Source organism: Balaenoptera musculus, chromosome 20, assembly GCF_009873245.2.
Source record: "Balaenoptera musculus isolate JJ_BM4_2016_0621 chromosome 20, mBalMus1.pri.v3, whole genome shotgun sequence".
Taxonomy (NCBI): domain Eukaryota; kingdom Metazoa; phylum Chordata; class Mammalia; order Artiodactyla; family Balaenopteridae; genus Balaenoptera; species Balaenoptera musculus.
Genome location: NC_045804.1, coordinates 56,896,542 through 56,924,534, shown reverse-complemented (window position 1 = coordinate 56,924,534; position 27,993 = coordinate 56,896,542). Strand labels below are relative to the sequence as shown.

Sequence of the window (27,993 nt, the reverse complement as noted above, 5' to 3'; positions counted from 1 at the left end):
AAATATAGGCAATTCATCGAAGATAATTTGTTAAATGAATAAAATATGAAATTTGGATGAAGGCCTTCATTTGCCCTTTTAATTATGAATTTTCTTATAACTTCTAAGATTTAATATGACCAACTGCTTTTCTACATTCTTATATTTATGAAGTGTGTACTTTCTGGCAAATTGCTCCTAAACATTTTCCCACATTCATAAAATATACAGTTTATAAGATTCTTGTCATATCTGGATGATAATTTACTGTCCTCTATATTAATTGAGCTTCTCTCTGATGTATTCTTTGATGTACAGTAAGGCTTGAGCTACTCCTAAAGGCTTTTCCACACTCACTACATTTATAGGGTTTTTCTCCAGTGTGCATCCTCAGATGTACAGTGAAGTCTGAGTTAGTTCTGAAGGCTTTTCCACATTCTTCACATCTATAGGGCCTCTCCCCAGTATGAATTCTCTGATGTAGAGTTAGCTGTGATAGAGTAATACAACCTTTCCCACATTCCTTACATGTATAGGGCTTTTCTCCAGTATGTGTTCTCCAATGCACTGTAAGGTATGAACCTCTCCTGAAAGCTTTTCCACAGACATCACATTTATAGGGTTTCTCTCCACTATGGATTTTCTGGTGTTCTGTGACGTGTACCATCTGGCTAAATGCTTTGCCACAGTCATTACATTTAAATGGTTTCTCCCCGGTATGTGTCCTTTGGTGGGTATTAAAGCCTGAGTTACTTGTGAAAACCTTCCCACACTCATTACATTTATAGGGTTTTTCTCCAGTATGCCTTCTTTGATGCACAGTAAGCTGTGACGTATTAGTGAAAGCTTTCTCACATTCATTACACTTATATGGTTTTTCTCCAGTATGGGTCCTTTGATGTACAATAAGGTATGACTTAGTTCTGAAGGATTTTCCACAATCATAGCAGTTGTAGGGTTTCACACCAGTATGAATTTTCTGGTGCTCCTTGAGATTTACCATCTTGGTAAATGCCCTCTCACAGTCAGTACATTTATATGGTTTCTCTCCAGTATGAATCCTCTGATGTACAGTTAAGTGTGATTTTATTCTGAAAGATTCCCCACATTCATTACAGAGATAAGGTTTCTCCTCAGTATGAATTCGCTGATGTATAATTAGAGATGAAGAACGCATGAAGGCCTTTCCACATTCATTACACTTATAAGGTTTCTCTCCTGTATGCATTCTGTGGTGTACAGTAAGGCATGAATAATTAATGAACGCTTTCCCACATTCGTTACATTTATAGGGTTTTTCTCCTGTATGAATCCTCTGATGTTCTGTGAAATTTGCTATACGATTGAATGCTTTCCCACATTCATTACATTCATAGGGTTTTTCTCCAGTATGAGTTCTTATATGTACAATAAGGCTTGAATTACTTCTATAGGCTTTTCCACACTCATTACATCTAAAGGGTTTCTCTCCAGTATGAATTCTCTGATGAACATTAAAGATTGTGGTATTCTTGAAAGATTTCCCACACTCAATGCATTTATATGGTTTCTCTTCAGTATGGGTCTTCTGATGTACACTAAGATATGACTTATTCCTAAAGGCTTTCCCACAATCATTACATTTGTAGGGTTTTTCTCCATTGTGAGTTTCCTGATGTCTTGCAAGTTTTGATTTATCACCAAAAGCTTTTCCACATTCACTACATTTATAGGGCTTCTCTCCAGTTTGAATTCTCTGGTGTTGATTAAGGCGGGCACACTGGCTGAAAGATTTTCCACAGACATTGCACTGATAAGGTTTCTCCTTAGTATGAATTCTCTGATGCACCATAAGGGATGAAGAAGCAATGAAGGCCTTTCCACATTCATTACATTTATAGGGCTTTTCTCCAGTGTGAATTTTTTTATGTTGACTAAGATATGAAGGCTGGCTGAACATTTTCCCACATTCATTACATTCATAAGGTTTTTCTTTAGTGTGAGTTCTCTGATGTTGAATGAGTAATGACCTATAACGGAAGGCCTTTTCACATGTACTACATTTATAGGGTTTTTCTTTATTGTTTTTTTTCTCTAAAGTGAGTTCTGAAGCAGGGCTTATGACTTTGTTGCCTTCTGTATCCTTGCACATTTTCTTCCCCAGATGGGTATCTGTAATCAAATCTAAATTCTCTGTAAAATTTTCCTCATGTGTTTGGTATTTGCTGTGGGGCTCTTCTGTGATAACTCCTGGTTCTGGAAAAAGAACAGATCCAAATCTAAAGCCTTTTTGAAGAGTGGGAATTTTCTTGTGTTTAACTATTCTTTGACTCAAATGACTTTCTTGACTATCTTGCAATCTCAATATCCTGTCACTCCATTTCCATAGTCCTCCCATTTTGGTGTCCCATAGACCATTCTCTATGAGTTTCTCTACTATGGTCTCCTGTGATAAACATTCTTCAGAAATATTCTCTGTTGGTATAGCATTCTTGGTTGTAGGTTTGGTCTCCAACTCTGGGAGGAAAAGAGAGAGAAATCAAATGACTCCTATTTCCTAGGTTGAGGATATCACACTAAACAGGAAAACAAAAGGGAAGCTTGAATTGGTAACGAATATATGTTTTTAACTGCTTCCAATCTGCCCTTGTTTTCTAGGAAGGAGGAGATTGCATTAAGGAAGGCTGATTGAGCAAAGAACCAAAGCAGTAAATTCAAGGAGTTTTTATCCTACTAAAAAAAATTCATTTGTGGTAACCCTTCCACAATCCAAGTTTCTCAAATATTTCCTCCTTTTCTCATTCATTTTAGAGTCTAATTCTTTAGAGAGCATTCTTCCTAAGTTGTAACTACTTCCTTGCTTCCCACTTACTCCACAAACCAGACATTCATCCTAAATAATACTTTCTACTTGTTCTCATTCTTTGTTCACTACATTTTAAAAATTTATTTTATTTATTTTTGGCTGCATTGGGTCTTTGCTGCTGTGCACAGGTTTTCTCTAGTTGCGGTGAGTGGGAGCTACTCTTCGTTGCAGTGCGCAGGCTTCTCATTGTGGTGGCTTCTCTTGTTGCGGAACATGGGCTCTGGGTGCGTGGGCTTCAGTAGTTGTGGCACGTGGGCTCAGTAGTTGTGGCTTGCGGACTCTAGAGTGCAGGCTCAGTAGTTGTGGTGCACAGGCTTAGCTGTTCTGCGGCATGTGGGATCTTCCAGGACCAAGGCTTGAACCCGTGTCCCCTGCTTTGGCAGGCGTATTCTTAACCACTGTGCCACCAGGGAAGCCCTGTTCAGTAGCTTTTTCGTGAGGGCTTTCTCAAATTTCCCTGTCAGAATAGCTTTTTCAAGTCTTTATATGTACTTTTTTTTTTCTTTCGATTTAGATTTTTTTTCATTTAAAAAAATTTATTTATTTATATTGAAGTATAGTTGATTTACAATTTTGTGTTAATTACTGCTGTACAGCAAAGTGATTCAGTTATACATATATATATATATACATACACACATTCCTTTTAAAAAATATCCTTTTCTATATGTAACTTTTTATAGAACATTTGTGGAAGAAGACACTTTGATTTTTCAGAAAGTAGGTTGAACAAGCTAGTCAAAATTAATATAGTTGTGAATATTACAAATAGTGATAATTACTATTATCAAGGGTAGTTTTGCAACCTTTTTATGGGTCTTAAGAACATTTCTGACAGTTTCAAAATTTTCTTAAACAATTATACTGGGGGGTGGTGGTCTTACAATTTGTTTGTATATGCGAACTTAATATTTTACTTTTTAAAACACTTTTAAACTTCTTATAAATTTCTAATTTATTTCCAGGTAATCATATCTAAATGTTTTTTAAAAATTGAATCAAAATCTTCTGTGGTTAGTAAAATGGCTTTATGACTTTAAAACTCAAGGTAAGGGGCTTCCCTGGTGGCGCAGTGGTTGAGAATCTGCCTGCTAATGCAGGGGACACGGGTTCGAGCCCTGGTCTGGGAAGATCCCACATGCCGCGGAGCAACTAGGCCCGTGAGCCACAATTACTGAGCCTGCGCGTCTGGAGCCTGTGCTCCGCAACAAGAGAGGCCACGATAGTGAGAGGCCCGCGCACCGCGATGAAGAGTGGCCCCCGCTTGTCACAACTAGAGAAAGCCCTCGCACAGAAATGAAGACCCAACACAGCCAAAAATAAATAAGTTAAAAAAAAAAAAACAAAAAACTCAAGGTAAGTAGAACTTTCAATGGATTCACAGGGCTAGACAAAGATTTGAATTCAGGGTCACCAAAAAAGAAAACTCTAGAACCCAAGGACTAAAACCCAGCTCATTTAAATGTCCAATTCAATTAAGGTGACAGGAATTTTTTTTAGGCAAAAAGAAAAATGGAGAGAATATAACACCAGCAGATCTGAATAAAGGAGAATATTAAAGGGCATTCTTTAAGTAGAAGAAAAATAATCCTAGGTAAGAGTTCAGAAATGAAGAAAAAAATGAAGAGAAAGAGAAGGTAAACATCGGTAAATCTGAATGAATATTGACTGCACACAAATTAATAATAATATGAGATTTGACATATATAGAATTAAAATACATAACTTCAATAATGTATAATTGAGGTTAAACTGAATAAGCTGTTCAAGATTCTTGTATTGTTTGGGAAAATCTGTAACCACTAAACAAATAACTTAAAAATTTATAATTACCAACTGATTACAAGGGGAATAGAAAAATAAAAGATGATAAATCAAAAGGAAGGCATGAATGGGAAGAAAAAGAATATAGAAAAGGCAAGATACTCTCACAGTTAGAGGGTAGATTTAAACATTATATAATTGTATTATGTACAAATGGATTAAAAACTCCAGAAGATACAGACTGTCGGATTAGTTAAAACAAAAATTAACAAAATGCAATTATAAGAGAAATAAAATACAAAGACACATAAAAGATGACAGTAAGCAGATAAAAAAAAGATATATCATATATACAATAAAAAGAATGATGCTACAGTAATATTAGTATCAGGCAAAATAGACTTTAAGGCAAAAACAATTAACAAAGATAAAGAAGACACTTCATAATGATAAAAGATCCAATTTACCAGAAAGATATAACAATTCTAACTTTGTTTTTACCTAAGAACACAGCTTCAAAATACATAATGCAAAAATTAAAGAACTAAGACACAGACAGATCTATACTCACAGTGGGAGACTTAAAAAAATATTTCTCAGTAACTGATAGAATAAGCTGACAATCAGCAAGAAGACAGACTTCAGCAACATAATTAACAAACTTGACATATCTAGAACAGCACTCAGTACCTATATACTACACATTTTTCCAAGTGCACACAGAATATTTACAAAAATTGGCCAGGTGGCAAAGCAAATTTCAAGAAACCTGCAAAGACTGAAATCATACAGAGAATGTTTTCTGACCACAGTAGAACTTAAAACAACAAGATTATTAGAAAATCCCCATATAGTACAAAATTAAAGAAAATACCTCCAAATAACCTGAGGGCCAAAGACATCACACTGGAAATGATCAAATACTTTGAACTCAATAATTATGAAGGTGTTACATAAAAAAAGTATGGTAGTCTTGATAGCCTTAAATACATTAGCAAAAAAGAACGGCTAAATTCAATAAGTATCCAACTCAAGAAGTTAGAAAAGACCAGCAAAGTAAACCCTAAGAAGGTAAAAACAATGAAAGAGAAGAAAGTAATGAAACAGAAATCAAATACACAGTAGCAAGGATTAACAATTATTTTTTAAAAGCCAAATAAGATTGATAAATCCTAGCAAGACTGGTTAAGATAAAAGAGAGAAGACAAAAAATTTAGTGTCAGGAATGAAAAAGGAGACATCCCTTCAGATCCATATAGTCATTTAAAAGATAAAGAGAGGATGGTATGCCCCCAAATTTAAATTTTATATTAAGTAGATCAATTCCTAGACAAACACAACTTATTAAACTGAAACAAAAAGAAATAGAAAATATGAATAGTCCTACAACTACAAAAGTAATAGAAGCTGTAATTAAACACCTTTCTCAATAAAAGCTTTAGGCCAACATGGTTTCCCTGGTGAATTCCATGAAATTTCTAACTTTCTCTCACAACTTTTTTTTCTTTTTCTTTTTAAAATATTTACTTATTTATTTGGTTGCACCGGGTCTTAGTTGTGGCATGCATGTGGGCTCTAGTTCCCTGACTAGGGATAGAACCCGGGCCCCCTGCGTTGGGAGTGTAGAGTCTTATCCACTGTGCCACCAGGGAAGTCCCTCACAACTCTTTCTTGTCCTCACTGTAAGCTGATGGCTCTCTTTATATTTTACTGAGAATAAAGAAGCTATCATCATAGGATGCCTCAATCTTCTCACCACCAGTTGACCTATATCTGCTCCCATCTTCTCCATCCTGCCTAGCGTTACTGCAGAAGAGGTGTCCTCCCTGCCTATCAAGGGTAAATCTCTCCTTTTCCATTCGTGATTTTATCCCCTTTCACTTTCTCAGACACTTTAGTTCTTCAGTGACCCTACCTTTGTCTTACAACATCAATTTCTCCCTCTCCACTGGAACATCATTCCTACCAGCACTTAAGCACGTCAGAAAAGTTTCCATCTCAAAAATAAAAGTTTTCTTTTTTTATTCCTTCTTTCTTCCAGCCACTGCCCCATTTCTCCTTCCCTCTTCATATGGAGGGGGGCTTTCTCTAGAGAGTCATCGAAACTATCTCTAATGTCTACCTTTCACTCACTCTCTAAAAATACATATATAATATTTGAGATATAAAAATAATATATGTAACACATGTACAAGTTATGGATGGCATCACAATAAAATAAATATGCAAATGATCTAGAATCCATTATTCCTTTCCATCTCCACCATCACCCTAATCAAAGTTACTATAGTCTCTTGCCTAGACTATTTTTTTATTTTTTTAATTAAAAAAATTTTTTTTGGCTGCGTTGGGTCTTTGTTGTGGCACGGGCTTTCTCTAGTTGCGGCGAGTGGGGGCTACTCTTCATTGCGGTGCACAGGCTTCTCATCGTGTGGCTTCTCTTGTTGCGGAGCACGGGCTCTAGGCGAGCAGGCTTCAGTAGTTGTGGCACATGGGCTCAGTAGTTGTGGCTCACAGGCTTAGTTGCTCCGCGGCATGTGGGATCTTCCCGGACCAGGGCTTGAACCCGTGTCCCCTGCATTGGCAGGTGGATTCTTAACCACTGCGCTACCAGGGACATCCCTGCCTAGACTATTTTAACTACCTCTTTACTGATTACCTGCTTTATGCCCTTAAGTTCAATTTCCATCAACAGGGTTATTTCCCAAAGATCCTTGATTAAAACCTTTCAGTGCCTTCACACTCACTTTGATTAAAATCCACTCTCCTTAACATGGTCCACAGAGCCCTGAATAGGCAGTCTCCTGTCTGACTCTCTATCTTATTCTGTACCAGTCTCCCTCTCCTTATGCTTCAGTCAGGCAGCTTCCTCAGATTTCTAGAACTCAGTACATTACGTTCTGCTGTCTGGAATGCTCTTCTTCTTCTCTTGCCTTCTGGCTGGCTTCTTCTGACTCTTCAAGTTTCACCTTAAATGTCACCTCCTCAGAAGCCTTCCCCGACCACACTATCTGAAGGAGGCACCCTCATCCCCATCCAAGTTACTCTTTCGTATCCTCATGGCTAAGTTATTACAACCATTATTTAGCTTGCTTTTGTTTATTTACTTGTCAATTATCTATTTCTCAAAATTTAATCTTCATGAGAGAAGGGATCTGGTCCATCTTACTGCTGTAGACATAGTACTTAACTCAGTTCACAGTATACAGATAAGTATTAAATATTGATTGTTTAATATTAATAGATATTGGTTAAATAGATAAATACTGTATTTTGATTATCAACTGATTTACTGCTTGTATTCTCAATTAGTTAAGATTCTGGAGGACAGTAGGAGGGTTCCTCAAGTTTCAGCAGGCATGCAGGTGAAGAAAGTTAAATAATTAGTCAATGGGTTTACCTTAAAAGAAATCAGTGATGATCCTTAAGAAAGCACTTTCAGGAAAGTTAATGAAGGAAGGGATATCAAATAATGGTAAAACAAATGAGAAAAGTGTAAGGTTAAATGGAGAGGACAGAACTGAAAGGGATATTTTATGCATGTTTGAATGAAGGAACAATTATGAAAATCATGTTCCCAAGAAAGTAAAGTAGGATGTGATGGGAACTAGAAGTAGAGGGCAGAGATGGCGGGAGAGGGAAAAGGACAGGGAAACAGAGGGAGAGAGGGAGGGAAGGCAGGAGGGAGGGAGGGAGGTGTAGGGAGAGAGGAAGAAAGGGGAAGAATCTTTTCCTTCAAGATAGCTTTGAGCAAAGATACCCCCAAAATATTTCAGATGTTCTGCTCCATCCATGACCTACTGAATTCAAACAAATCCCATCCTCCTGATTCTTATTAACTCACCTGAATAGAGGGTTTTTGAAGTTTCTCTCACTACCGCCCATGTCCCTTTTCCATCCTCCAAATGAGATATCATGTCTGGTTTGGAAACTGCAAGCCCTGTTCAGAGAAAAATGAATAGGATTTGATTGTGCCTGTGAGCAAGAACTAGGGCCAAATTCAGTCTCAGCTCCTGATCTTCTGTGCAGAGTGGTTACTACAAGAAGTTCTAGAGGTGCACTGTCCAATGCAGCTGACAATAGCCACCTACGGATATTTAATTCTGAATTTAAATTAGTTAAAATTGTATAAAATTTAAAATTCAGTTCTTCAGTTGGACTAGCCAGATTTCAAATTCTCAACAGCCACAGTGTAGAGCCTGCGACACTGGAAAGCACAAATACAAAACATTCCCAACACAGGAGAACACTCTACTGTACAGCAGTGTTGTAGAGAATTACAAAGGTACCTCAAAGAAGCTCAACACGATGATCCCAGGTTTGGGGATAATCTCAGTTTAGAAAGAAAATAGACATATTTGTTCCTTTCTTTCCAGAGGCACTGATAAGTCTTATGGAAGTGACTAGAAAAAACAGTCCTAAATCAGAGGGACTGTCAATAATCTCCAAGATTCCAATGAAATATGTATTTCTTACTCTACAATGGGCGAACCACTGAGTTAAGAGCAAGAGACGGCATAACTCCCAACAATATGCCCCTCAGATTATGAGATTTTAATGCTTAAATTCTAACCCAAAATTCAGTTAAGTACTTTAGAGGGTCTGTATCTTCAGTAAACCTGGTCCAGTGGGCAGATACATATACCTGGAGGTTATCCTTACCCAAGGAGACAAGATTCCTATAATTCTCTAGCATCACATCCTTGTGCAGTTTCCTCTGTGTAGGGTCCATCAACCTCCACTCTTCCAATGTGAAGTCTATAGCCACATCTTTAAATGTCACTGATTCCTAAAATAAATACAGAGATCACTCAGGGACTGCACAGTTAGACCTATTAGGCAGATTAATACATACAAAACTGGGGAAGAGAACTAGAAAACGAGTAGTTTCCAGCCAAATCATCTTTTCTCCCTCAAAATCCTGCCTTATGTATAATATCAACTCTTTTTCAGTTCTATTCTATAAAATATGGCTTAATAAAAGACACAGTTTATCATTCAGATTGTAGATATAGAATATTATAAGCTATTTATCTGAGAAAGAAAAATAAGAAATCATGGAACTTTAGGGAGCTTCTCTGGTCAGGATATAAAATATATGTATATATGCTTGTAAAAAAAATCAAAGAATGAGCCATAAAATTCTTTTAATGGTTGGTTACCTATTGGAGGAAGGGGGAAACAGAGTGAAGAGGACTGGAATAGAAGCTAGATTCCCTTGAATATTTCTTGTTTTTTAGATTTGACTTTTGAACCATGTAAATATATTATTATAAAAGAAAAACTAAATAAAAAAAGCAATTTCTAAATATTAAAAGCAAAATGAAACCAGCTGGAAAAACCACAGTTACAGAAAGATAGAGAAGATGAAAAGGCAGAGGGCTATGTACCAGATGAAGGAACAAGAAAAAACCCCAGAAAAACAACTAAATGAAGTGGAGATAGGCAACCTTCCAGAAAAAGAATTCAGAATAATGATAGTGAAGATGATCCAGGACCTCGGAATAAGAATGGAGGCAAAGATTGAGAAGATGCAAGAAATGATTAACAAAGACCTAGAAGAATTAAAGAACAAACAAACAGAGATCACCAATACAATAACTGAAATGAAAACTACACTAGAAGGAATCAATAGCAGAATAACTGAGGCAGAAGAACGGATAAGTGACCTGGAAGACAGAATGGTGGAATTCACTGCTGCAGAACAGACTAAAGAAAAAAGAATGAAAAGAAATGAAGACAGCCTAAGAGACCTCTGGGACAACATTAAACGCAACAACATTCGCATTATAGGGGTCCCAGAAGGAGAAGAGAGAGAGAAAGGACCAGAGAAAATATTTGAAGAGATTATAGTCGAAAACTTCCCTAACATGGGAAAGGAAATAGCCACCCAAGTCCAGGAAGTGCAGAGAGTCCCATACAGAATAAACCCAAGGAGAAACACGCCGAGACACATAGTAATCAAAGTGGCAAAAATTAAAGACAAAGAAAAATTATTGAAAGCAGCAAGGGAAAAACGACAAATAACATACAAGGGAACTCCCATAAGGTTAACAGCTGATTTCTCAGCAGAAACTCTGCAAGCCAGAAGGGAGTGGCATGATATACTTAAAGTGATGAAAGGGAAGAACCTACAACCAAGATTACTCTACCCGGCAAGGATCTCATTTAGATTTGATGGAGAAATCAAAAGCTTTGCAGACAAGCAAAAGCTAAGAGAATTCAGCACCACCAAACCAGCTCTACAACAAATGCTAAAGGAACTTCTCTAAGTGGGAAACACAAGAGAAGAAAACGACCTACAAAAACAAACCCAAAACAATTAAGAAAATGGTCATAGGAACATACATATCGATAATTACCTTAAACGTGAATGGATTAAATGCCCCAACCAAAAGACATAGACTGGCTGAATGGATACAAAAACAAGACCCATATATATGCTGTCTACAAGAGACCCACTTTAGACCTAGGGACACATACAGACTGAAAGTGAGGGGATGGAAAAAGATATTCCATGCAAATGGAAATCAAAAGAAAGCTGGAGTAGCTATACTCATATCAGATAAAATAGACTTTAAAATAAAGAATGTTACAAGAGACAAGGAAGGACACTACATAATGATCCAGGGATCAATCCAAGAAGAAGATATAACAATTATAAATATATATGCACCCAACATAGGAGCACCTCAATACATAAGGCAACTGCTAACAGCTATAAAAGAGGAAATCGACAGTAACACAATAATAGTGGGGGACTTTAACACCTCACTTACACCAATGGACAGATCATCCAAAATGAAAATAAATAAGGAAACAGAAGCTTTAAATGACACAATAGACCAGATAGATTTAATTGATATATATAGGACATTCCATCCAAAAACAGCAGATTACACGTTCTTCTCAAGTGCGCACGGAACATTCTCCAGGATAGATCACATCTTGGGTCACAAATCAAGCCTCAGTAAATTTAAGAAAATTGAAATCATATCAAGCATCTTTTCTGACCACAACGCTATGAGATTAGAAATGAATTACAGGGAAAAAAACGTAAAAAGGACAAACACATGGAGGCTAAACAATACGTTACTAAATAACCAAGAGATCACTGAAGAAATCAAAGAGGAAATCAAAAAATACCTAGAGACAAATGACAATGAAAACACGACGACCCAAAACCTATGGGATGCAGCAAAAGCGGTTCTAAGAGGGAAGTTTATAGCTATACAAGCCTACCTAAAGAAACAAGAAAAATCTCAAGTAAACAATCTAACCTTACACCTAAAGAAACTAGAGAAAGAAGAACAAACAAAAACCCAAAGTTAGCAGAAGGAAAGAAATCATAAAGATCAGAGCAGAAATAAATGAAATAGAAACAAAGAAAACAATAGCAAAGATCAATAAAACTAAAAGTTGGTTCTTTGAGAAGATAAACAAAATTGATAAGCCATTAGCCAGACTCATCAAGAAAAAGAGGGAGAGGACTCAAATCAATAAAATCAGAAATGAAAAAGGAGAAGTTACAACAGACACCGCAGAAATACAAAGCATCCTAAGAGACTACTACAAGCAACTTTATGCCAATAAAATGGACAACCTGGAGAAATGGACAAATTCTTAGAAAGGTATAACCTTCCAAGACTGAATCAGGAAGAAACAGAAAATATGAACAGACCAATCACAAGTAATGAAATTGAAACTGTGATTAAAAATCTTCCAACAAACAAAAGTCCAGGACCAGATGGCTTCACAGGTGAATTCTATCAAACATTTAGAGAAGAGCTAACACCCATCCTTCTCAAACTCTTCCAAAAATTGCAGAGGAAGGAACACTCCCAAACTCATTCTATGAGGCCACCATCACCCTGATACCAAAACCAGACAAAGACACTACAAAAAAGAAAATTACAGACCAATATCACTGATGAATATAGATGCAAAAATCCTCAACAAAATACTAGCAAACAGAATCCAGCAACACATTAAAAGGATCATACACCACGATCAAGTGGGATTTATCCCAGGGATGCAAGGATTCTTCAATATACGCAAATCAATCAATGTGATACACCATATTAACAAATTGAAGAATAAAAACCATATGATCATCTCAATAGATGCAGAAAAAGCTTTTGACAAAATTCAACACCCATTTCTGATAAAAACTCTCCAGAAAGTGGGCATAGAGGGAACCTACCTCAACATAATAAAGGCCATATATGACAAACCCACAGCAAACATCATTCTCAATGGTGAAAAACTGAAAGCATTTCCTCTAAGATCAGGAACGAGACAAGGATGTCCACTCTCACCACTATTATTCAACATAGTTCTGGAAGTCCTAGCCACGGCAATCAGAGAAGAAAAAGAAATAAAAGGAATACAAATTGGAAAAGAAGAAGTAAAACTGTCACTGTTTGCGGATGACATGATACTATACATAGAGAATCCTAAAACTGCCACCAGAAAACTGCTAGAGCTAATTAATGAATATGGTAAAGTTGCAGGATACAAAATTAATGCACAGAAATCTCTTGCATTCCTATACACTAATGATGAAAAATCTGAAAGAGAAATTATGGAACACTCCCATTTACCATTGCAACAAAAAGAATAAAATACCTAGGAATAAACCTACCTAGGGAGACAAAAGACCTGTATGCAGAAAACTATAAGACACTGATGAAAGAAATTAAAGATGATACCAACAGATGGAGAGATATACCATGTTCTTGGATTGGAAGAATCAACATTGTGAAAATGAGTATACTACCCAAAGCAATCTACAGATTCAATGCAATCCCTATCAAATTACCAATGGCATTTTTTACGGAGCTAGAACAAATCATCTTAAAATTTGTATGGAGACACAAAAGACCCCGAATAGCCAAAGCAGTCTTGAGGGAAAAAAATGGAGCTGGAGGAATCAGACTCCCTGACTTCAGACTCTACTACAAAGCTACAGTAATCAAGACAGTATGGTACTGGCACAAAAACAGAAACATAGATCAATGGAACAAGATAGAAAGCCCAGAGATTAACCCACGCACCTATGGTCAACTAATCTATGACAAAGGAGGCAAAGATATACAATGGAGAAAAGACAGTCTCTTCAATAAGTGGTGCTGGGAAAACTGGACAGCTACATGTAAAAGAATGAAATTAGAATACTCCCTAACACCATACACAAAAATAAACTCAAAATGGATTAGAGACCTAAATATAAGACTGGACACTATAAAACTCTTAGAGGAAAACATAGGAAGAACACTCTTTGACATAAATCACAGCAAGATCTTTTTTGATCCACCTCCTAGAGTAATGGAAATAAAAACAAAAATAAACAAATGGGACCTAATGAAACTTCAAAGCTTTTGCACAGCAAAGGAAACCATAAACAAGACGAAAAGACAACCCTCAGAATGGGAGAAAATATTTGCAAATGAATCAACGGACAAAGGATTAATCTCCAAAATATATAAACAGCTCATTCAGCTCAATATCAAAGAAACAAACACCCCAATCCAAAAATGGGCAGAAGACCTAAATAGACATTTCTCCAAAGAAGACATACAGATGGCCACGAAGCACATGAAAAGATGCTCAACATCACTAATTATTAGAGAAATGCAAATCAAAACTACAATGAGGTATCACCTCACTCCTGTTAGAATGGGCATCATCAGAAAATCTACAAACAACAAATGCTGGAGAGGGTGTGGAGAAAAGGGAACCCTCTTGCACTGTTGGTGGGAATGTAAATTGATACAGCCACTATGGAGAACAGTATGGAGGTTCCTTAAAAAACTAGAAATAGAATTACCATATGACCCAGCAATCCCACTACTGGGCATATACCCAGAGAAAACCGTAATTCAAAAAGACACATGCACCCGAATGTTCATTGCAGCACTATTTACAATAGCCAGGTCATGGAAGCAACCTAAATGCCCATCAACAGACGAATGGATAAAGAAGTTGTGGTACATATATACAATGGAATATTACTCAGCCATAAAAAGGAACGAAATTGAGTCATTTGTTGAGACATGGATGGATCTAGAGACTGTCATACAGAGTGAAGTAAGTCAGAAAGAGAAAAACAAATATCGTATATTAATGAATGTATGCAGAACCTAGAAAAATGGTAGAGATGAGCCAGTTTGCAGGGCAGAGTTGAGACACAAATGTAGAGAATGGTCATATGGACACCAAGGGGGGAAAACTGCGGTGAGCTGGGGATGGTGGTGTGCTGAATTGGGCAATTGGGATTGACATGTATACACTGATGTGTATAAAACTGATGCCTAATAAGAACCTGCAGTATAAAAAAACAAACAAAACAACTAATACTAAACTTTCATTGGGTTATTTGTATGGAAATATGTTAATATAAATGTTTCAGACATTACATGAAATTTCTAAAAATCTTATATTTGTATTTGTATGGAAATATGTATGGAAATATGTTAATATAAATGTTTCAGACATTACATGAAATTTCTAAAAATCTTATATTTGTATTTGTATGGAAATATGTATGGAAATATGTTAATATAAATGTTTCAGACATTACATGAAATTTCTAAAAATCTTATATGTTCTGGTATAATGTTATAAGTAATAATCCTAGTTATTACTTTAAAATGTATATCTCAGAAATAACTAATTTTCTTGTCAACTGCATTATTATGAACTTTCATCAAATCTTTAACCGTGGTCATTTTTAAGTCTTTTGTCATTTACAGACAGTTCTGGGTGTACTCTGATGATTTTGCAAATATGTTCCTATAAAAGGGTTTCATCTTCAAGAAATTCATGGAAAAGACTCTGACAAGTACAGGTTTCTGGTAACTGACTGTACTGCTGAACTGAATGAATAAGCATTTTCAGAACTCTAATGAAAAACTGATGAACTCATAAAAGTGCTAACAAAAGATCAAGATGAAAAAAAAAATTAATTACATGGGACTGAGTGAACTGATGAGGATGAGTATAATTTTTGTGACTTTCTGTCTGAATTTAAAAAAAAAAAAAATCCCACAAGGACTCAGAGGCAAAGAATATACAAATCAATTTTCACTGCAAAGTAAAGGAGCTGTTACAGTGGAGGATTACTGGACTGAATGTCAATATTATGACATAGTATGAGTGTGTTTCATGTTTGGTAATTGCAATCATTGTTGCTTTTGTTGTGGTCATCCATGTACAATGCTTGGTGTCAGTCTATTTATGTCTTGTAAAAATAAAATACAGTGTGTGTGTGTGTGAATAAAAAAAAAAAAAAAAATGAAACCAGCTGGTAGCATACACATTCATCAGAGAGGAACTATTTTGAGTATCTTTAAAACACAGTAATTTTTCTGTATATCTCTTGTGAGATATATCCTGAGGAGAAAAAGAACTGCAAAAAACTAAACAACACATTTTCAGTAAATAATCATTATTGTTGGTGGCAGTGATGGAAATGTTATTTTGTAACTGTTGCGTGTGTAGTGTTGGATAAAGCAAATTAGTATTGATATCATTGAGAGCTAATAAATTTGACATGGGAGAAAGAAGATATAAATGTAATATCAATGAGATTATGTACAATGAGATTATGTACAATCCAAAATTGCATCGGAAATATCGGTATAAACTCATGAAGTATTTTAAGGAAAACAGGCCACATACTTCCTATCTTCGTCCATTCAATAGGTCTAGAAACAATAACCAGAAAGGTACCATTATGCAGTCTAGACTGTGGCCCCTACAGATTACTTTCCGCTACAAGAAACCAGGGCTTGGAACTTTCTGTCAAAATAAAAAGCACGGAAACTATCAAACACTAGTACTAGGATCACGTCTGACACTTGCGAGACAACTTCAAGAGGCTCTCACTGGCCAAAGATGGGACAATGTGAACATCCATAAGAACAATAACTGTAGTGGGCTTCAAAAATATCTAATACATTTAAAATTATGATTTCACTATAAAACTCTAAGGATACTCATTGATCATCTTTGGAGAATGCCTGGAAACTGGTAAATAAAGAGAAAGAATTAACCCTTTGCCCTTCTTTTCCTATGCAAAATACATATAGTTTGCACAGTTATAAAATGTAATCAGATGGTTGATGAGGGGAGGTTTCTCTTTATGGAAGTACTCCAGCTAATATGTGAACATGGAATGAAAAAATTAGAGTATCACCATTTTGCTGCCTCTAATGAATTAAAGGATTATCAGTGGCTGCTAACACACCAAAGAGGCTTCAACTAGGCATTATGTAGCTTCTGGTAGGAGATACCAGAAATATGAAATACCAATGCCAAAAAATTTTTAAAAAATCAAAATCTGAATCTGATCAAGCCTCTAGATTTAACTAACAATATAAAGGAAATACAGGAGACAGAAGTGCATGTTAAAAAAAACCCATGGGGATGCAATAAATAAAATCCATATTGTGTGAAATTCTAAATCAATGCTGTCCAACAGAAATATAATGCAAGTCACAAATGGAATTTTAAATTTTCTAGTAGTCACATTAAAAATAAAAAGAAACAGGTGAAATTAGTTTTAATAATATATTTTAGTTAGTCTAATATGTACAAAATATAATTTCAACATGCAATCAATGCAAAAATTATTAATGAGATAATTTACCATTATTTTTTGTATTAAGTCTTTGAAATATGATGTGTATTTTAAGTTAACAGTACATCTCAACTTGAACTAGTCACATTTCAGGTACTCAACAGCCACATGTGGCTAGTGGCTCCTGCATTGGACATCACAGCTCTAAAATACAAATGACTTGGTTTCTTTAGTAAATAATTACAAAGGGAAAAAAGGAGGGACGGGGAAACCTCTAGATTAAAAGTGACCTAAGAGACAATATCAGCTAATATGACTCAACTGGGGAAACAAATACCAAATTAATATGTGATAATATTAAGGCTTACTGTTCATTTTTTAGCTGTAATTATGGTATTGTACTTAAAACTAAAAAAATCTGTTATAGATATATAATGAAATATTTATACATGAGATTATATAATGTCTTGGATTTGCTTCAAAATAACCAGTGAGGGAGGGTAGTATTACAGATGAAATATGATTGCCATGGGTGTTAACTGTTGAAGGTTCAATGGGATTCATCAAACTACTCTCTCTACTTTTGTGTAAGTATGGTTCATATTATTTGTCAGGTACTGATATGAAGGCTTTTAATGTAATGATTGAATCCTCACAATAAGGAAGGTGCTATTTACAGATAAGGAAAGTGAGGCATGGAGAGGTTAGGTGCCTTGCCTAAGTTCACAGAAGACATAAACTCTCGATTCAAATCCAGGCAGTTTGGTTCCAAAATTCAAACTCATAAGCACTACACTCTATGATCTGGGAAATTAAGAACCCTACTTAGCTGACTAATCAGGCAAAGGTCTCAAGTTAGACTGTATTTGGCTAAGGTCTGCTCTGTATCGGAAGAAACTGATTTCCTCTGGAGTGTTTTTCTGCCATACAGATATGTATGCTTATCAAATTGTTTAAATCTTTTTATTTATTAGGACCTCAAAGTTTGTGAAGCATGTTTTATATAATTCTGCTAATAATAAAACATGGCTAATGTGAGAGATAATGACAGTTCATAAACTGTTAATATTGTTAATCACTTCACACATTAACTCAAATTATAATGAACTTACTTCGTTTGTTTTCTTTTCCCATCTGGAGCTAAGCCCCAGGAAAAATCTAAGAAGGCCCTCAGCTCTCACCTCTGGCTACCTTGAGGCTCTGCAAGCAAGAAGTGAAGTATGTGATACAGGATACTTTATCATTAGGAATTATAATGTGACCATCTGTCAAATTAGGGCTGCTACCACTGAGAGAAATAAAATCTGTCAAAATGACACTACCAGCCCTGGGGTTACTACACCTATCGAGCAAAATGGTTCTTATGGTGAACTTGCAATGTACTGGAACATTAAGAATTAGGGCAGTAAAAGAGGTGCCGTCTCTTCATTCCCCTTAGATACAATGCCAAGTATTACCTTTACCAATTCTTGTTCTTCTGCCTGAAGGTGAAGATCTTCATTTGGCTGGGGAACTTCAGGACTCTAAGGGGATACAGGATAAGATCACTCAGTGACAGGCTGCCTATTACCTACAACACAGCCTCAGCAAGCACCACCAGTCCACTGTGGATGCGGTGTATATGAGATCACCTCTTCTACTGTTTTATTCAGGGATGAAATTAAGGTCCCATAGCAACATCCAATCATAATCTTCTTTCACCTCGTTTGAGACAATGACACACACAAGACTGAGAAAGATACAAATGCATAATTTTTTTAAAAAATTTTATTTATTTATTTATTTATTTTTGGCTGTGTTGGGTCTTTGTTGCTGTGCGAGGGCTTTCTCCAGTTGCGGCGAGCGGGGGCCACTCTTCATCGCGGTGCGCGGGCCTCTCACTGTCGCGGCCTCTCTTGTTGCGGAGCACAGGCTCCAGACGCGCAGGCTCAGTAGTTGTGGCTCACGGGCTTAGTTGCTCCGCGGCATGTGGGATCTTCCCAGACCAGGGCTCGAACCCGTGTCCCCTACATTGGCAGGCAGATTCTCAACCACTGCGCCACCAGGGAAGCCCCAAATGCATAATTTTTAAAGGAAACTTTTAACAAATAACCTATCGAAACAAAAATAAACTTATAATAAAGGGTCTTAGATGCTACATAATTCTCCTTTTTCCTATGAGGATGAAATCTGTTTCTCAGAAATAATCTATCTTGCTCAAGAATAACATTCAAAACCTACTAACACCACCTGTTTTCTACAACTGAAAGATCATGTCTGGGGGTTGGGGGGGCCCTGTCTCAGTACTCTTTCAGAGAATATTTCAGGGACCTCTCACAACATTGCTTTCTTCCAAATCTTAGACACTATATGCCTATAAAGACCTGATTTCATAAATGAAATGAAATTTTACTATACCTTCTAGTAGTACTTACTGATTTTAGATTTTTGTGCCATTTTAAAAAGTTATGGGTAACAGAACTATTAAATTTCACTGAGAAAAATGTTATCTTAGTTCTTCCCTTTCAAGTTCTTATCTTAAAAAGTACAAATATTCAGCAGACTTCCTTGGGGCACAGTGGTTAAGAATCCGTCTGCCAATGCAGGGAACACGGGTTCGAGCCCTGGTCCGGGAAGATCCCACATGCCGCGGAGCAACTAAGCTGGTGCGCCACAACTACTGAGCCTGCGCTCTAGAGCCCGTGAGCCACAACTACTGAGCCCGTGAGCCACAACTACTGAAGACCGCGGGCTTAGAGCCGGTGCTCCGCAACAAGAGAAGCCACCGCAATGAGAAGCCCGCGCACCGCAACGAAGAGCAGCCCCCACTCGCTGCAACTAGAGAAAGCCCGTGCGCAGCAACAAAGACCCGACGTAGCCAAAAATAAATATATTAATTTAAAAAAAAGTACAAATATTCAGCTTCCAGAAAATTAAGGATGATGTGAACCTCAACCTCTGATAATTAGATATGTGTTTGATCCGGCCTATACTAGACAAATACTTTAGATCTACTGATAAAGTGAAACATTTTGGTTTTCATTTATCTTTTCAAGGGTATGTCTTAAGAACTATTTACATGTTTTATATTCTTGCTACAAAAAATAAAAGATCACTACTACAAGTTATTATGGATCATTTCTGTAACAAATTATATTTGTTGGTACTACCTTTCTTCTGAATCTCCTATTTCAAAAAGTCACTTCTAAAACACAGCTTTAATCACATTAATACCCACCTCAAACACATCCAAACACACACACATACATATATACACTTAAATGTCTTCAGGGAAACATGAAAAGATTCAGCTTAATTATCTGAATTCCAGTCCTATCTTTCACAAATTTCCATCTTGAATCACTGGCTCACTCACTGTTCTCTGCCTCAGAGCCTTGCCTTCTCACCTGAAGTACCCTCACAAATAATTTACAACAACTTAAATCCCACTTGTGATTGGGTACCAGCTTAAATCTAACCATCCTCATGAGCTTTCCAAGACTGATTCAGCCCATACTAATATCCCATTTCTTTCCTTACAAAAGCACTCATCAGCTTTATCATACTGCTCAGTAACTATCATTCACCTAAATAAATTATGTAACTATTTCTTTTGTATGCCTTACCTCAGTGAGACTGTAAGCTCCCTACAGCCAAGCACTGTGTCTTAAACATCTTCTTTCTCTCCATGTCATCTATTAAGCTTGATCACTTCTTAATGGGTAGAAAAGAGGAGAACACTAAGAGTGGGCACAAGGGGAATGGTCCCTATGAATTAAGGGTGTGTGTATGTATGCACATGTATTGTTTTGTTCAAAATTTCCTAAACAAAATTTTCCAATTGGAAAATATTCCATTCTACTACCCCATAAATAACTGAAATTTCCTGGGAACAATACAAAGTTAACATCATAAGTAAATTTTCCAGACTGCCTATCATATCTAAAGATAGCACAGATTTTTTTTTGCAAGATTACGTGTCTTGATACTTGTTTCAATATGCATAGTGAATCTTCCTATAGATTACAAGCTTTACTATGATGAACCCAATTTTCATGGATCAAACAACTTGATTCAGTTACCAAAGGGAGTGTGGGTGAGGTAAAGTCACACGACTTCAGGAAAAGTAGTCGTGTTCTCAAAGCAGGACAACAGGTCAGAAGCAGAGGAAACCCCAACTTACCAGAGGTCCAACTGAAAAAACCACAGCAGCCATAATCTCTTCCTCTGGGCTCCCCTCTCTGGAAAGAGTGGAGTCCTGCAAAGACATATCTAAGAAACAGAAATAAGCCATGAAAACCAATCTTGCCTTGGAAATCTCAGACTTACCAAGTTGAAACCTTGACATTACAAATAAGTATGACCTTGCTAAAGAACACAAGATTAACCTGCGTGATCGGCGAGGAAATATGATTCTTACCAGTGTAGAGTTTGAGATTTTAATACCACGAAATGTAGTTACAGCTGGCAGATCAGACATTGTACAAGGAGCTTTGAAACTACTTTCTCACTTGACCGTCACGTCACCCAATGGAAACTACATTCCCGTTCCACCGGTGAGGAAACTAAGGCTTAGAAAAACTAGACTACTGATATTTTACCCAAGTTGTGTAGGGTCCCATATCAGTCTAGCTACAGGCCACGCCTGCCTCACTACCTCAACTTGCTGGGAAAGAAAACAATTCCATCTTCCCTTGCCACAACCACCGCCTCCTCTAACAGTGGAATAATCCAGTAATCTCTTTCTTCCCATCCTTCCTCGGAAGAGTCCACTCGTTAAAACTTCCACAGGCCTCTGCTCCATGTAAAGAGAACACCATAACTCCAAAATTAAAAGATATTAGAAGTCTTGTACATGCCTCTCTCAATCTCACATTCAAATAGATCTTTATCTATCCTTTCTATATCAGGCAAACCCAAATAGAAAGGAAGTAGGGATAACAATAATGATATAAGAGAAAGCGGAATCCAGTGCACAAAGCACTGAGCAGTAGTTCTTTTATACTGAAAATAGTTATATGCCTAATAAAGGCTTTACACTGTGGAGAAACAGGGTGGCAGAGATCTTGTTCAGATACCCCGGGCATTGATTCTGCCTTCTGTCTTTGGTTAAAGATATGGCCTTGCTGATGCTGAGTTTGGTTTGAAAACAAGAAGAGCCTGAGGTTAGTAAACATTCTCTTAACAAGTGCATGGCTGCAGAATGATGCTGCAAGGCATATAAAAGGGCAGTGGCACAGTGAGAAATGAGCTTTCCAAATCTTGTGAAATTCTACTCTTTAATAAGAGTTTCTTAGGCAGTTTGACATTCTCACTACCCAGTAGAGCTTTTGGGGCCCAAAGGAATCTAGGCCGAATTATGCTGAATCTGTCCCTGCCTTATATGTACAATTTGCCTCCATTAAGAATCCACATCTGGCCCAGTGGGGGAAAAAAGAATCCACATCCAAGAGCTTTGTGCTCAAAAGTATAAAGACCAGCAGCATCAACACCACCAGAGAGCTTGTGACACATGCAAGACCTCAGGCCCAACTCCAGAAACTACTGAATCAGAATCAGCCTTTTGTTAGGATCTCTAGGTGATTCATATGCACACATTGAAGTTTAAGACACACTGATCTAAAATAGATCATTCCAATAAATTGGACAACCTAGAAGAAATGGATAAATTCCTAGAAACAGACAACCTACCAAGACTGAATCATGAAGAAATAGAAAACCTAACAGACTGATCACTAGTAAGGAGATTGAATCCGTAATCAAAACTCTCCCAATGAACAAAAGTCCAGGACCATATGGCTTCACTGGTGAATTCTACCAAATGTTTAAAAAATACCAATCCTGCTCAAATTCTTCCAAAAAATAGAAGAGAACACTTCCAAACTCATTTTATGAAACCAGCATTACCCTGATACCAAAACCAAGCAAGGGTAGTATAAGAAAAGAAAATTATAGGCCAATATCCTTGATGAACACTGACACAAAAATCCTCAAAAAATATTAGCAAACTGAATTCAACAATGCATTAAAAGGATCATGTACCATGATCAAGTGGGATCTATTTCAGGGATGCAAGGATGGTTCAACATGTGCAAATCAACAAATGTGACATACCACATTAACACCATGCAGGATAAGAATCATATGATCCTCTCAACAGGGGTAGAAAAAGCATTTGACAAAATTCAACATCATTTATGACAAAAACTCTCAACAAAGTGGGTACAGAGGATATGTACCTCAACATAATATATGTTATGGGAAGCCCACATATTATTGGAAGTTCTAGACAGAGCAATTAGGCAAGAAAAAGAAATAAAATGCAACCAAATCAGAAAGGAAGAATTAAAATTGTCACTATTTGCAGATGACATGATTTCATATATAGAACCCCATAACAGATCCTGCCAAAAACTGTAGGAATTAGTGAACAAATGCAGTAAAGTTGGAGGATATAAAATCAATATACAAAATCTGTTGTGCTTCTATACACTAATAATGAACTATCACAGAGAGAAATTAAGAAATCAATCTCATTTACAATTGCTTTAAAAAAGAATAAAATACCTAGGAATAAATTTAACCACAGAAGTGATTGGCTGGTATACATTGAAAACTTAAAGACATTAAGTGGAAAGAGATTCCATGCTCATAGATTCGAAGAACTAATGTTGTTAAAATGTCCATACTACTCAAAGCAATCTACAGATTTGATCCAGTATCCATCAAAATTCGCAAGGCATTTTTCACAGAAGTAGAACAAATAATTCTAAAATTTGTATAGAACCACAAAAGACCCCAAATTGTCAAAGCAATCCTGAGAAATAAGAACAAGGCTGGAGGCATCATGCTTCCTGATTTCAAACTATATCACAAAGCTACAGTAATCAAAACAGTATGGTATTGGAAAAAGAAGACAGATCAATGGAACAGAATACAGTACAGAAATAAACCCACACATAAATTTACAATTAATTTACAACAAAGGAGCCAAGAATATACAATGAGGAAAGAACAGTCTCTTCAATAAATGGTGTTGGGAAAACTGGACAGTGACCTGCAAAAGAATTAAACTGGACCCCTAACTTACACCATACACGAAGATTAACTCCAAATGGATTAAGTAATTGAATATAAGGTCTGAAACCATAAAACTCCTAGAAGAAAACATAGGCAGTAAACGCCCTGACATCGATCTTGGCGATGACTTCTCAGGCACCAAAAGCAAAAATAAACAAGTGGGACTACATCAAACTAAAGCTTCTGCACAGCAAAGGGAAGTCCAGAAAATGAAAAGGCAACCTATGGAACAGGAGAAAATATTTGCAACTCATATATCTGATAAGGGGTTAATACCCAAAACATAAAAAGAACTCATACAACTCAACAGCAAAAAAGCAAACAATCTGATGTAAAAAATGGGCAGGGATGAATAGATATTTTTCCAAAGAGGACATACAGATGGCTAACAGGTACATGAACAGGTGCTCAACATCACTAATCATCAGGGAAATGCAAATCAAAACCACAATGAGATATCACCTCACATCTGTCAGTATGGCTATTATCAAAAAGACAAGACATAACAAGTGTTGGCAAAAACATGGAGCAGAGGGAACACTTTGCACCACTGGTGGGAATGTAAACTGGTGCAGCCATTATGGAAAACAGTATGGAGTTTACTCCAAAAATTAAAAATATAACCACCATATTTTCCAGCAATTCCACTTCTGGGCATTTACCCGAAGGAAAAGAAAACACTAACTCCCAAAGGTATCTGCACCCCCTGTTACTGCAGCATCATTTACAACAGCCAAGACGTGGAAGCCACTTAAGTGTCCACTGATGCACTAAAGCATAAACAAAAAGCGGCACGTGCCCACAGTGGATTAGCCACAAAAAAGGAGGAAATCCTGCCGTTTGTGACAACATGGGTGGACCTTGAGGGCATTAAGCTAGATGAAGCAAGTCACAGAAAGTGAAGCAAGTCACAGAAATAACGTGCAATCTCACTTATATGTGGAACCTAAAAACAAAACAAAACAAAACGCCCGAGACTCACAGAGACAGACTGGTGGTTGGGAGGCGGTGGGAAAATGGGTGAAGGTGGTCAAAAGGTACAAACTTCCAGGTATAAAATAACCCAGTCCTGGGGCTATAATGCACAGCACGGTGACTAGAGTTAACATTACTGTGTTGCGGGAATTCCCTGACGGTCCAGTGGTTCGGACTGGGAGCTTTCACTGCCCTGGCCGGGGTTGGATTCCCTGGTCGGGGACCTGAGGTCCTGCAAGCCGTGCGGCTCAGCCCAAGAAACTAAAAAAAACCCCAAACTCCCCAAACTGTGTTGCATATTTGGAAGCTGAGCCGGCAGGAAAGGCTGCCTCCATTTCCCAAAGGCAGGAGAGGGGGCCACCAGTCAGAGCGCCGCTATCGAACTCCAGTCCCTCCGCTCGGGTGCAGAGCCCAGGATGGAGGTTCTCCCTCCTCCAGCCCGCCTGCTTCCCGCACCGCCCGTCTCGGCCCATTGGGTCCCCCTACTCCCTCAGTGCAGGCGCGGCCCCGGGAAGAGGGGAAGGTCCAGTGGCGCGCCCACCCTGCCCGGCCCCCCGACGCAGCGCTGCCAGGCCATGAGGGAGGTCGGCCCCAGGCGCCTCTGGGGTGGGCGGGTCAGCTCGGGGGCTGGGGCTCCGCCGCGAGCGGCCCCGCCCCGGACGCCGCCGGGAGCCGAGCGCCAAGCGCCGAACGCCGAGGGAGGGGCGGCGGGGCCCCGGCCGGGCGCCCGGGTCGACGAGTACCTGGCGGCCTCCTGAGGACAGGGCGCTCGCAGAGCAGTGCGGGAACGCTTCCAGCAATGGCGCCGGCGGCCGGGGGGCCGCGGACGGCAGTGCGCCTGCGCAGCCGGCGGGGACCACGGCGTCCAGAATCCTCCGCGCCGCCACTCTGCTCTTTCGTCCCCTCTGTGCGTGGGTGCTTGAATTGGCGTCGCTGACAGTTCGTGGACCTAAAAAGTTCTGTCAGGTTGAGAGGCCACGACTCTGTGTCAAACACTAGCACTAGCGACACAAAGAAGAATGACACAGCCCTTGCCATGCAACACTTCCGTGTGGCTAAAGAAATAAAGCCATTGAGAGAACAGAGAATCTCCTGCAACTAATTAAAGCCCCAGAGGCTGGGGTCGGGGGGAGTTGCGTGTCCAGGCTTCTGCCTCTCATTCAACTTCTTGACAGAAAAATCGTAATGCCTTCACTGTAATTTCTGGGTCTTTGAGCTTCTTTCCTTGGCTCATACTAATAAAAATAATAATAATAAATTAAATATTAGCATTATTATTATTTTTAATGCACGTTTTTCTTTGCCTCAATTCCATGGTTTTAATGACTAAAGGCCATCTTCTCCACATTGGGTCACACAGAATCCTCAAGGCTTCTAGAGCAGCTTCCCTTAATGGTGAGACAATTTCCTCTCTAATCCTTCCTCCCTCCCTCCTTCCTTCCTCCCTTCCTTCCTTCCTTCCCTCCTTCCCTCCCTCCCTCCCTCCTTCGGGATCTTAGTTCCCCGACCAGGGATTGAAACCCAGGCCCACGGCAGTGAAAGCACCGAGTCCTAACTGGACCGCCAGGGAATTCCCTCTAATCCTTTCTCATTCTGTGTGCCTTGGATTCTCTATTGCTTTGATTGTGTGTGAGCCCCTCCACATGGAGATCTGCAGGGAGATAAAGAGCTCAGTGACACTGAACATAGTGCAACACTGGGCTCTTGAGATCTCAGAGCCAATGGGTACCTTTGGGGAAAGTATGACCTAACCCTGTGACCCTTGAACTATCACAGGAGATATGCAAGCGGGAAATCCAACTCCTGGAGGTAACAAGTACGGTATATGAAATGAAAAACATACGGGATAGGACTAAGAGCAGATTAGACACTGCAAGGGAAAAGATTAGTGAATGCAAAGACGTAGAAATAGAAACTGCCGAAAATGAAACACAGGGAGAAAAAAGATGGAGAATGAACCGAGCAGCAGTGAGCTATGGAACAAGACGACGTACGTAGTCTAGTAGTCTAAGTGTAATTAGAATCCCAGAAGGAGAAGAGAGAGTGAGGGAGTAAGAAAATATTTGAAGAAATAATGGCTAAATATTTTCAAAATTTGATGAAAATTACAAACCCATAGATCCAAGGAGCTCAGTGAAATTCAAAGAAAAGACATGAAGAAAACCACACAAAGGCACATCATATTCAAATTGCTACATACCAGTAATAAAGGAAAACCTTAAAAGACAGCTGGAGGATATATCACTTATTTGGGGAATCTAAACTATGACATAAATGAACATATTTATGAAACAGAAACAGACTCACAGACATAGAAAACAAACTTCTGGTTACCAAAGAGGAAAGGGGGTGGGGGACAGATAAATTAGGAGTTTGGGATTAGCAGGTACAAACTACTGTATATAAAATAAATAAACAACAAGGACCTACCATATAGAACAGGGAACTCTATTCAATATCCTGTAATAAACCATAGTGGAAAAGAATATGAAAAAGACTGTATATATATGTACAACTGAATCACTTGGCTGTACACCAGAAACTAACACAACATTGTAAATCAACTATACTTCAAAAAAAAAAGATTTAAAAAACAGCTGGAGAAACAAAGATCTGTACATACTAGAGAACAAAGATAAGTACTTCTCATCAGAAAACAAAAGCAAAAACATACAAAAAAAGCAAGCCAGAAGACAGTGAAACAACACCTTTAAAGTACTGGGGAAAAAAACTGTCAGCCCAGAAATTTATACCCATCAAAATATTTTTCATAAATGAAGGTGAACCA

The 27,993-nt window shown here is 38.0% G+C and overlaps 1 protein-coding gene across 2 annotated transcripts; it reads right to left on the bottom strand.

Moving 5' to 3' along the window:
- Positions 1 to 64: 64 nt before the first annotated feature.
- Positions 65 to 26,021, bottom strand: ZNF624 (zinc finger protein 624). Of its 2 annotated transcripts, none has more exons than XM_036835485.1 (6): positions 25,949 to 26,021; positions 21,334 to 21,422; positions 18,629 to 18,694; positions 9,251 to 9,377; positions 8,433 to 8,528; positions 65 to 2,475 (listed from the first exon to the last, which is right to left on the bottom strand). In XM_036835485.1, exons 2-6 carry the CDS (start codon positions 21,418 to 21,420, stop codon positions 254 to 256), a joined length of 2,598 nt encoding a protein of 865 aa, XP_036691380.1. In that variant the 5' UTR covers positions 21,421 to 21,422; positions 25,949 to 26,021; the 3' UTR covers positions 65 to 253. The 2 variants fall into 2 exon arrangements, with proteins under 2 accessions (XP_036691380.1, XP_036691381.1); XM_036835486.1 differs by lacking the exon at positions 25,949 to 26,021 and adding an exon at positions 21,571 to 21,925.
- Between the last annotated feature and the right edge of the window lie 1,972 nt (positions 26,022 to 27,993).